General features: G+C 41.6%; 1 protein-coding gene across 1 annotated transcript in view; it reads right to left on the reverse strand.

Annotated features, from left to right (window-relative positions):
- Window positions 1-12,794, reverse strand: part of PGGT1B (protein geranylgeranyltransferase type I subunit beta) — a 67,245-nt gene that overhangs the window by 34,647 nt on the left and 19,804 nt on the right. Inside the window, exon 3 of the mRNA XM_019516978.1 lies at window positions 6,687-6,754. Coding sequence (XP_019372523.1) covers window positions 6,687-6,754 — 68 coding nt within the window. The remainder of the gene's footprint in view (window positions 1-6,686; window positions 6,755-12,794) is intronic.

Below are 12,794 nucleotides of genomic sequence, written 5' to 3' on the forward strand. Positions count from 1 at the left end.
GCCCTACTTGAGATGCACCTGTGGATGCACGACAAGGTCGTACCAATCCCAAATGTCTAGGGCAACAGAAACCAGGTCCTGTTACAGCCAATACTCAGTTTATAAGTCACAGGTCAAACAAGATTTTCCCTTTTACAAAACTTAAATTTGAACCCAACACTGCTGTTTTAGCAGCAGTTCTTGTAACCTAGCACACCAGCCAGATTTCAAGCGTTCTACATCTAATTTGGGCAGAAAAGATTCCAGCAAGACATTCACAGGTAAAAATATTTGGAAAACTTCCACAATACTAAGCAGTAAGTTCCTTTACAATATTGAAGTAGGTCATCCACAAGACTGAATAGAAAATTCAATTTGCAAAAAATTTAAACACAATAGGATTATATAAACTGGATGGCTGCAACACTTAATTTTTTACTTGACATGTCTAGGAAGGAGGGAAGATGCCAGCACTAATTATACACACAGAAAATGCCAGTCTGAAAAAAATACCGTGTTCCATTATTTTGTCTACGCGTGGATGTTGACAGTGTTAATCTCCAAATAAATACCAATATCTGGAATAGTAGACCAGTAAAAGGTGCAATGAAACTTTTTTTTTTTAAATTCAAAGTTTCATTCCGATGAAGAGAAGATTATACTTATTTGAGAATTGAGATTTAGTACAGTCTCTCTTTTGACTTTTTAAATTAAGGTTGCAGAAATTCTAATTGAATTTCATGCTGCACTAGCAATTTTAAAAGCATTTAAAAAGATTTTATTGGAAAAAAATCTTTGGCATTTATCATTCTAAAAAATATTTCCATTTAGATAGCAATTTTCATGTTACCCCTCAACACAAAGTTTTATTTTGGAAAGTATGGTAAAATTTTGTTCCATCAGAATTATTGTAGTGGGAAGAAATTCATAGATACATAGACTGTAAGGCCGGAATGGACCTTGGAAGATCATCGGGCCCAGCCCCTTGCACCAAGCATGAAAGACAATTGGGGTCCTCTTGAAGATTTCCAGGGTAGGCAATTGTACCACCTCCAGAGGGAGCTTATTCCATAACATATAATGACTGGTTTATATGTTATGTAGCACTGATTTAATGTGTTTGCTGAGTGTGGATAATGAAAAACTATTTACAAGTTGTATTTCATTTAGTCACTTAATGAAGATAAGGCTTTTCTTGGAACAACACCCAGCTAGACGGCTGTTCCATTGTATTTTTAAGATAAGTAGTAATATACTTTCAAACTTGTAAATTGTGTACTTGGGGCACATCAAGGAAGACAAAGGGAAAAGAGTGGGACAGGCAATTATTTTGGGCAGAGGGCCGCTTACTGAGTTTTGGCAAGTCATCAAGGGCCACATGACAGGCAGCCAGGGGCAGATAAATATTAATTTTCTAAATTTTTTAGGGGCCCCACAGGCTGGATAGAATGGCCTGGTGGGCTGCATCTTGCCCACCCCTGGAAAAGAGAGTGACCAAGCATTTTTTCCAGATGAAAAATACTCCTCACCTCCCCCCTTTTAAAGGGCTAACCTTAACTCCAGTACAACATCGTAATGGGTTTTAACAACAGCTTAATCATAACACAGTATAAAATAGCAAGTATACTAACAGACGGGAACTGCCGTCTTAAGAATCTGATGATCTGAAGTAGGACTGAACAAGTGGCTTTCCCGACGGTGGGTGGAAAAAAAAATCAAGTTTTGTAAGATGTTTTAACTACCAACCCAGACAGATTACTTTGCTAAGTTTAATGCCACTAAAACAACTTATTTTAAAAGGGTTTATGGTTAAATGAAGAGATTACTAGAAGCTAAGACTATTTTCAAGATTTCTTCAGGATTTTCCTTGTGCAATTTACATCTTAGGCCTTAGGACGTATAACAACACACTGAATGTTAACCTGATAAGAAATATGGTATTTCCAAACCAAATGCACAATGCCAGTGTTTATATCCCAGAATCAAACTTCAAGGGAAAATAATCTCTGGCCAATTTAATTGCAGATTGTTTTTACAAAATCTACCACCACACAGGTATCAAATTATACTTGAAGAATTTTAAATGCTTTTTCCATAATTTCCAAGATTTAATAAAAGAAAAACAGTGTACACAAGACCACATTTACTCAGCTGCTCCCTATACTGACTGTACCACAGGGCCTCCAAACACAGTGCACACAATTAACTCCTGCTCTACATTTATCAGAGAGGCCATCACTATTAAAGCAAGTGAGCTCTGCAGGTACCTTCAGGATTAGCCGAGAGGCATGTTTCACTGTACACTGTGTACTTCGCAGAAAGACTACTTTTATTTCTGCGCCACTGCAGTAATAACTCACCAAATCATCAAGCTAAAATATAAGGAAGTTATTGTTTCTGTCAACTCAAACAGTGTTGAACTTTTTAAGGTCAAGGACAGAGAGGAAAACAAAATGATGATAAACTATTTTAAGAATGAAAGTAGCTGCATCACAGATATATTAGTGACAAGAAGGACATTGAAAATTATGGCCCTGTTACACTTTGTAACATGGACAAGACTTAACCTCCTTTTTATGGAGAAAGATCCAGACTATGGCTATGTCCTGCCCATGTTACAAATTTTAACTGCTGTTAAGAGATCCTTCTAGTGTAACAGAAACAAGGATCAGAGCAATGGCGCTCACAACAAACAACTAAGACTGTGATTGCCACCTTGCACTTCCAGTATAAGTAACTCCTCATGCCTGTGAAGAAACATTTAAAATTTGAACCATAAATAAATGAAAATTATTTCAGCAAACTATCATTAGTACGGTATTAACTGCTTTTGCTGACCACTGCAGACAAAGTTAAGATCCTAACTACAATGCAAAATCAAACATGCTGGTGGAAATGATTTATGTGCTTTGGTCCTGCAGTACAGGCAGAATCTGTCTGCACCAATGAAGCAAATCATGACAATATAGATCAGAGACACTTAAATCCTTCCCATCCCCTCAACACAGTAACTGTGGTATGATGCATTATGGCAGGGGTGCTCAATCTGCAGTTGCAGAGCCATGGTATCTGACCTGTGGGGCTCCCCACGAGTTGGGAAATTTGTTAATGGGAGAGTGGTGGCAATTAATACCGCTACCCTCTTCTGATCCCAAATTCCCAATCCTTGTGTGGCAAGTCAGAGCTGGGCCATACCCTCTCACTCCACAGAGCCAGATCAGGGCCCAGCCACCCCCCCCACCCTTTCCCATGGGTTGAGGTTGGGGCTAGGCCATGCCCCCTACCCCACAACATGACTACATAGAGCCCCACTGCACCCACCCCAGGCACTGGATAGGGACCACCAGCTGGGCCTGTGGAAGGACTGGGCACTGACCATCTGGCTTACTAGGCAAAAAGCTTGAGCACTAATGCACTATGGTAACAGGGTCCCTGAACTCAGTTGATTTTACATTGCAAACACAACCTCCTTAAAATAGTTTTCCATGGAAAAAGCACTACTGATGAGGGTTCACCCCTCAAATGGATTTATAACAGTTTCAAAAGACTTAAGATTTCTGGCCAACTTAGGCTTAGCTAAAACACTGTCTGTTATGCATGCTAGATTTAACTTGAATCTAATAACACCAGATGGAACAGACCTTGGGACCTGAAGCAAATTCATACTCTCAAATTATGCTATACAACTGTTACAGACAGATGTATGTATTCAGAAGCATTTGCTAGTGTGGAATTTTCAATCAATCTATAAGTTTACAGTACTTCATATGCTCATTAAGACGCACCTAATCATCTTGAATTAGGTTAACGTGACTATTGATTTGAACAAAGATTTTTTTTCAGTCTCTCACAGATTTGAAGACACTACAATTATGTAAAAAAAAAAAAAAAAAAATCAAATGGTTAAAGAACAACCATCTACTTCCCCCCTCCCCTCAAACACACTAGGATCCTGTCAACATTCAGTAAAACTGGGAGAATTTTCCATTTCCTTTTCTTCATTATTTTGCAACATCTATAGTGATGAGAGATTTCCGTGAACTTCCAAGAATAAGCTCAGACATACAGCTATCAGCCTAATTTCCAATGTGACACTACTCAGAGCTAAAAGATGAGATGGTCACTATAGAGGTGTGGAAATAACTTGCCAACGCAAAAGCAAAAACACTTATTAGCAATTTTTTTGTTTGCTTATTTTTTTCTTTTAAGATGCCCGCTTGACTGACCACTTTTCATTTATGAATTAAAAGGCAGTAGCATTCTTACCATTTTAAACAAGTTTTATCATTGTAGGCTTCCATGTTTTATTATTCTTTTGTGTATTGATAATTCTTTTTAAGTTGTCTTATTGGCAATATTTTAGGTTTTTTTATGCCAATACAATCCAGGGAGGTCCACTTCCTTGAACCCAGTGGTACTCAGCTTTTTTCTCTGGTGGGCTAGATGGACAGTGTCTGGTCCATATGTGGACTAGTCCAGCTGGCGGTCTCCATCTGGTGCTCAGGACAGGCACAGCAGGCCCCATCCAGCCTTATGGGGGATATGGGCTTGACTTGGTCCTAGTCCAGCCATAGAGGGGGGAAGGGGGCAGAGGTGGCCCAGTCTTGATCCAGCCACAGGGGGGTTAGGGTTTGGGAATTTGGCAAGTGGGAAGGGTGGCAGTATTAATTGCCACTACTCCTCCATTGCAAAATTTCCCGATCCATGGGGAGCCCAAGACTAGGTAAGATAGCTCTGTAGGTCACATTTGGCCTGTTGGCTGGAGATAAAGCACCTCTGCTTTAACCTAATGATTCTTAATATAAAAACATGCCCTTCTATAAACAGTGTTTAGGCTTTGGAAAGCCAGAGCATTAGATTTCTATAGATTATCCACTCCTACCCTTGGTCCCTTTCTACAAACTGACAGTTTACAGAGCATGGGACATCATGGTAGGTAGCAACAAGTGTCCAGAAAATAAAAGATTTATCGCTCAAGTCATGTGCTGTTTGAAAAGAAGCAATACAATGAAAGAGTACCATAAAGTGCAGACAGCGAATTGCAATGGCATTCAGAACTTCATACAGCACTTTTCTTCAAGCTGCTTTACAAAAACTCCTTTCGGTGAAGCCCAATTTCTTCAAGCTTTGTGCACAGGAGAGGATTTCAGGGAGCTTGCAGAAACCATACCCTGCCTTAATGTACTGAGTTTATTTCATTCTTTCATTTACTCATTCCCTCATTTTAAGGCTTTATTTCAATATTATGACTGAAAATACTTGATGTGCATTTCAGACCATTCAAATTGTATTACACAACTGTGCTGCAGGAGCGCGGCACTACTAACAACTTCTAATTAACCAGAAGAAAGAAAAGAATCAGCTCACAGAATCTAACTTGAGAAATGTATAACCTTATTTGGGTTATGGGTTGCTATTTATGCATTTAAAAAGTTATTGAAATACCTTAACATAAACTGCTCTTCGGTATGTCTGTAAGAGTGTTACAGAAACTCTCCTTAAAGAGTGCTTCGTGAAGAAATCCTTAACAGCGCCGAAAACCTGTAACTAAAGCTAATGCCAATTCCAACCAGCGTATAGTTCATCACCTTTACCTCTAAGACTGTAGCAGACACAGTATGGGCTCTAGAAGGGAGTAACTCCACAGCAAACAAAGAGACAAAAATATCTTGTCTCTCTGCAGTGCCTGGTAGAGATGCTGCTGTGCTCCCAAGTAGTGTATTGCTCTGGAGCCTGGCTGATTCACTCCGCAAGGAGACAACTTGTTATTCCAGAGTAAATCAGCTTAATAGCATTCTAGTCAGGGTATGTCCATACTGCAGGATATAGTGTAGGTACCAAGGTAAAAATGAATTAGTCTAGGCAGAAGGCAAGGAAGGACAAGGTAGCACCTTACAGTTAGAACACTAACTCATCCAGAAGTTATAAGCTTTTGTATGCTACAGCCAACTTTCAGACAGCATCTGATTACACTACACTACCACCGCAGTTTAGAAATACTTCCATCAAATGGCTACACCTGATCCTGCAAATCTTCCTGCTAACCCCCCTTCCCTCCTCCAAATGCTTTTTGGAATCTGGCCTGGACCTGAATCTGCATCTCCTTCTCACATCATCACCAGCTATCCTGCCAGAAGCAGCACAGACAAGGCTTCTGCTGCCTCTTCCAATTCCCCCACCTGTCCCTGTGAAGTTCACCACTATTCTCATCTTCCAAGTGTAGCACCCGCTCCCTTAGCAGCAGGTGTGAGCACATTTTTGCCCACATTCAAGTAATACACAGGATCCACTCAAGTGCCCTGTCATACTTCTCCTTGGCTTTAAGGAAGTTCTGCTTTTTCTGGCCCAGATCCACTTGCAATTCTTAAGCCCCACAAAATTTTTGCCTGGCTGGACTAGTCAACTGCAATTGTTCCAAGAACTGCCAATGATTTGCAGTGCGGGTTGATGCAAGCCACTATAGGGGTATATCAGTTTCTCCCCTGACATTTGTAAATGCAGACACAATACCGTCTTCCTTAGAAGCATGCTGGAGATTTTTAAAAACTATACAATGAACTTAATATTAACTTGACTAAACAAGGTTGCCTGGATCCACACTTGCTTCCTAAATATTTAAGGATTGTACAACTGTGTCAATGAAGAAGCCACAAGATCATTACTTGTTTGTACAGGAGACTCTCCCCTCACACAAAGCATCAACTAACCTTGGATGGATTGAATGGCAGCCCCAAATACGAAGAGCCTCGGAAGCCACAGCGATTCAAGTTTGTTCCTGGAGAGGGGAGGGGAGGGAAAAAAAGAAAAAAAAAGGAAAAAGGCAACTGATTTACTTTGATGAAACTTAAATTTTGGCCAGATCCAAGATACGTTAGCACTAAGTATCTGTATAGCTTGTTCTAATCCTTTCAGTACTGTCTAATTTTAACATGTTACTCCTGTAACACAATTTTCTCCAGAAAGATAACAGTGCAGCAGAAGGTGCTTTATCTGCTTCACATATCCTGTTTATACTAGCATGGAATTTCCTCCACTGTTCTTAGTACCTCCTAGAAAAGTGTCTACCATGGGAATAAGTTGTTTGCATCTAGATTTCTATCCAGTAAGACTTGCTTTCCACAGCACCCTTATTTAAGTTCTGTTGCTTGATGTACATGAACACAGAGATGACTTCTATGGATTTAATTGGGCAATGACTAAACCATTTCGCAATAACAGGTAGGTCACTACATTGAACTACAAAAGTATCTAATAGAGACATTGTGAAGAGCTAACAGGACTGCTCTCTCTATCCAAAATACATATGGGCGTATTTTTTCCCCAAGAAAAAGCTGCTTGCTTATTCAAATATGGAACTCTTGTTGAAGTTCTCTATATCATGTTTATCTTTACGGCACGAATACCTAGGATAGGTTAATATAGTTTCAAATGAAGCATAATGCTAGCCTTTTAGATAGCTGAACGATGCTTTTTTTTTTAGCTGCAGTAACCCAAGTCCTTGATTTTAAGTCTCTGGAGGTACAAAGCTAGTGCTGAGCCCTATATTTTAGTATTCAGATAATAATAAACATAAAAGGTTTATACTCTGGACCTAAAACTCCCCATCTATACTATAGAAATCTGAACCAAAATACTACAAAGTAGTTACAATGATGCAAACTCCCAATATAGATTTGTAACAGGGAGCTCCCTTTGTACACTCCCCCTTCTGGGCATTGGTATAACAGAAGCCCCTTCTTGCCTGCACCCCCTCCCCTTTTTGTGCATTTCTTTTTCCTTCTAAGTACTGGCAGAGACCTAGCACACTCATTGCATGGGTGTGGCAAAGCTCAGAGCAAGCCATAAAGCTGAAGTTGATTTCTGTAGGAGAAACCTACAAACTACATCTACGTAGCAAGCAACTGAGCTAAGTGTTACTAAATAAAACAAAAGAACTAAAATATCCACTTCAAAGCAAAGCCTTTAAGAGACAAGAAAAGCCAAGGTGCATTGAAAACATGATTTTAAGTATATCCTGGTGAACCCATTCCCCCTTTGATTAAAACCTATGTCCCAAAGCAAACTTCCCATACCTGTTTAAAGTGTATGCTAAATCAGTCTACGCCACTGCATCTAACCTAACTCACTTGTCCCCAGTGGTCTTTGATCCTCACCATCTCACACTGCATTTTTATAAAAATGAGAAATATATATTACATCTGTCTCATCTTTGGCCTGACATTCTGTATTTTATGTTTTACACCTTTTAACAAATGTATTCTTTAGAGTAAGTCATACCTTGAATTACTAAAATTATTATTATAAAAATACATTGGAATTGTAAATTACTGGAATTGTACTGCTGTATTGGGCTGATCCCCTGGGTGAATGCGAGTATGTATGAGTCAGTAGGTAACTGAATGAGAAAGCAAGAGCCTATGGCTGTTTACTGACAATAGCCTAGCCAGAGAAACTTACCATTACAAAACTGTACTCTATAAGCCATTCTAACTGTACTCTACAAGCCACCTGAAACAACACATGTGCAACAACACATTGAGTCAATCAAGTGAAGGGTGGACTCTCAAAACTGCCCCACTGGGCAGAACCCCCAGTGGCTGACTGACAGCTTCATGCACTACTTAAGACCCATGTGGGAAATCGAGGTCTGAACTGGGTAGCCAAGATGATGCAGATCACAGAAATCTGCCAGAAATGGATGAAAGGCAGTGAAACATGACCCTCAGTGGTGCCCTCTCATCCAGCACCCGACCTACCAAGACAGCACAAGCAAGCAACCACCTTCTGGAGAAGACATCAGTTTGGAGGAAGTTGACCCCTGACAGATTCCAGTGCCCTGGATAGGTATAAACCAACATTGGCACTATATTACTACTGCAGCAATTGCATGTGTAAAATGGCCAGTACCCCTCATAACTCAAAGTTTGCATTTATGATTTTATTGGTAACTTCAAATCCCATACAATAAAAAAGAATTTATTAAGATCTTGTGAGTTGGTCCCTTGTAGCCAACAGATTCACAGTGCAATAATACTCTTTTCCAATTTAAACACCAGTTTAAGATCCAATTTGCATCTAATACAATTTATATGAACATGCCTGAGTTTGTTCCAGTGTAAATACTTCTATGCCATTAGACTAGTGAAACATTTATTTACCAGAGAGGTCCCTAGATCGATTATGTTTATAGCCATCATTCTGACGTGCAGTGAAGTACTTACTTAATGGAAAGAAATGCCTGCAATTTCGAAAACCTCCACTGCCCCTGTCCAAGCTGAAAATTATATGAATAGAAATATGACAAAGGTCAGTCCAGTTTAAAAAGAAAATTGGTATAATCTGTTATAGTATATGGAGATAAAGATAAATAAAATGCTGAGGAGGAAGCAAGCCTTGGTAATTTTCTCTTCACACACCCCAAAATTATGTATTAACCATCACATTAATTGTAGCACACCCTATTTTAAAATCATAAAAAAAAAAAAAACTTTCAGGAGCAAGGAACAAAGTTCTTAGAGACAGATACTTTACTCATCTTGCAGGCACACCTAGATGGCTCACTAAGGACTGGGTCCTCCACTGTGCTGGGTCCCACACTTTAAGAATACAGCAGAAAAGGCCTCTACCCAAAGAGGTTCAGATTGAAGGAAAAGGAGAACTAAGACAATCTGTGAAAATGATAGCACAAAGCCACCTAAAATTGCTGCCATACAACTGGGTGTTTCCTGATGGTTCCACAGCCTAGATCAGGGCTGTCCAACTTCTAAGTGGCCAGGGCCACATGAGCCACACTAGTGGAGGCCACATTAGCATGAGCCACATAGGGTGCAGGCCCCCCACTTCCCCACCACTTCACTGCACATGAAGGCAGTCTCCTCACTTTCCTCTCTATGACTGTGGGCTCCCCCACTGCCCTATGTGGTAAGCTGTACCACACTGCCCCCTGGGGTGAGGCAGGCAGCAAAAGCTGGAAGAGGGATGGGGAGCCTGGAGACCCTGGAAGCTGCTGGGAGGAGTGGCAGCCAGGTGGGAGCCAGTTGGATAGCCCTGTCCTACATAATTTCCTAAAATAAATAAGATCAGCTGTCCTAGACTGGACACAAGCAAAACCACCACTGGCTAGACTTAAAACTAAATCAGTGACATGTTTAGAGTACATGAAATCAAGACAGTACACTTGGAAATCACCATTCCACCCACTCGAGATCATTAATTTTAGGAGTAGTAAGGGTGCACAGATAAAGATTTTTTGGCCCAATACCAATGGCCATTTATTAACGAGCCGTATCAGCCTTTACCAATCCGATTGCTGATATGTAGCCAGGCAGGTTGAAGAGCAGCGTCTGGATGGTAAGTCTGTGGGGGGCACAGATCAAGGCCCCCATGGTGAGGGAGGGAGTAGGGCAGGGGCAGGCACTGCCTAACCCGGTCGGGGCATGGGACAGAGCCACAAGCAGCTCATCCAGGGGGCATGGGGAGGGGGTCAGTGGTTCCTGCCACAGGGCGCACGCCCAGGGGAGGCATAGAGGACATGTGCCCTCCTGGATCTGTGCGCAGGGGTGAAGGCAGGTTGCCGCTGTGGGCTGGGGCCAGGGGCAGCACTGGGCTTTTGCTGGTGGGGGGGACTGGGCCAGGGCCACACTCAGGGCAGGTGCAGGTGGTGCTGGGAGCAGGGCTACAGTGAATTTTAGCCCATCCCGCAGACCCCCACATACCCTAAGCACAGCCCTGATCCAGCCCCCTGCTAGGAAGATCCCAGTGCCACCCCCAGCCACAGCAGCAGGCCGCCCTGGCCCCACATACAGATCTAGGGGGCACACCCCCCCATGCCTTCCCTGGGGATGCATGCAGTGGCAGGAGCCACCCCTCATGTGAGCCGTTCACAGCTTCGTTTCCACCTCCCACCCTGCTCTGGCTAGGCAGTGCCTGCCTTTGCCCTTGCCCCAACCCACTCCCTCCTTCACCGTGGGGGCCTCAATCTTCCCCCTTCCCTTCCCCACCACAGACTTACCAGCCACACTGCTCTCCAAGCTGCCAGGCTGCACTCCTGGCCATCTGCATGCTGTGGCTATGCCCACACAAGCAGCACTTATCAGTGACATTATCAGCCACATCAGCCAAAAAAGACAATCATCAATAATGTCAATTTTCCTTTCATCAATGCCGATACTATATGAACTGATGTATCAATGCACCTCTAAGGAGTAGAGAATGCTTTTCTTTACAATTTACAAAGTGTTATGGTGATAGGATATAGCTTGGTGCAAATACCACATTTACTCAAACACAAGATAACAATCCCCCCACCCAATAATTAGATTCTATATATGGGAAATATATATATTTCATATAATTTTCGAGGTATAAAATCTAATTATTGGAGCTTGCCTTGAATTTGTACCCTTCCTACTGCTACAGCAGGGAAAATAAATCTGGGGGGGTCAGGTCACCCCTTTGTCCTCTACCACCCCCAAACTTCTTCCTCCTGTAGCCCTTTCCCCCCACTTACTGTTAGACCCTATTCTTACTGAGCACATGGAAGTGAGAAATAAATTTTAAAAAAACCCACCTGACCCTGAAATAAATATAGCTATAGAAATTTGCATATAGTACCCTTAGACTTAGCTCAACCCATGTGCTAATTAGCCCCCCACTCATGACTACAATTGAGTGTTCTTGTTCTGAGTCCTGGGATATACTCCAAAAATGTATATGCATGAGGCATATAGTAACCTGGTCCAGCTCAACCTTATAGAAGGCAAGGCCACACTAACCATACATGACAGGCTGAGAGAAGGGCCAACAAAGGGATTCTGGGTGAGCTGTTTGGGGCCGTTTGGTGACATTTGCCAGACATTTAAGGCTGGTGTAGAAATGGGAAACATTGGAAATGGGAAAGAAAGGCACAGTTCAGCTGTGGGAGTGAAGGGGCAGTCGAAATGAAGTCAACGTAGTAGCTGTGGCTTGGAAAAGAGTTGATGCTGAGGGGGACTGCACTCAATGGGCACTACCATATATTGTATTCAGATGGGTTGCACTAGCCTACCCATATGGTAGGTTCCCATCAGTATGTTTGCCCAATATGGGCCATATACTTTATAGTCATGCTTAGTGTTGTGGCTGCATTTAATCAGCTTCAGAGTTGGTTTCCTGAGCACATGCTACACTTAGCAGCAGTTCAAAAGATAAGAAAATGTATTTAATGTGTGGTTTCCTTGCATGTGAATGTAAGATGAGGGGCTTTTTTCCACATGCCGATTGGGAGAAAAAGCCTTGTGTTGTATTTGAGTAAATACAGTAAGAACATGCTGTGAGCCGGGCTGTTTTGCAATTAAGCTGAACACAAGTTCCAATAGTTAACAGGGAGGAAAAGAATTTCTTTTTCACTTTGTGCTACTGTGACACTCGGGGAGCTACGTAATGTCAGTCTATACATATGTAATTTACTGAATACTGTTTGTCAGAGTGTGGTGCGAATAACACCAAGGTTGCAGGTATGATCTCTGGTTGGACAAGATGATCTCTTGAGGTCCCTTCCAACCTTACTTCTCTCTATGACCTGGTCTGAAAGTTATAATACACTATGTTATTGGACTATTTCACTACTGAAACATAGTGTATTACAATACACTACATTCTGTACAAATATAGTGATCTAGCTTAGTTGGAAACTACTTGAAAAGCAACCACAAGAACAATCTAACAGCTAACTTCCAATAAACATGTGTGACACCTACAGACAAGAGCCTATACCCCAGGCCAAATTAAGCAGTATTTTTACCACAGCTCAGAATCTAGAGATCAAAAAAGAAATA

The sequence above is a fragment of the Gavialis gangeticus genome, unplaced genomic scaffold (genome assembly GCF_001723915.1).
Source record: "Gavialis gangeticus isolate Ggan-Ray unplaced genomic scaffold, GavGan_comp1, whole genome shotgun sequence".
Taxonomy (NCBI): Eukaryota; Metazoa; Chordata; order Crocodylia; family Gavialidae; genus Gavialis; species Gavialis gangeticus.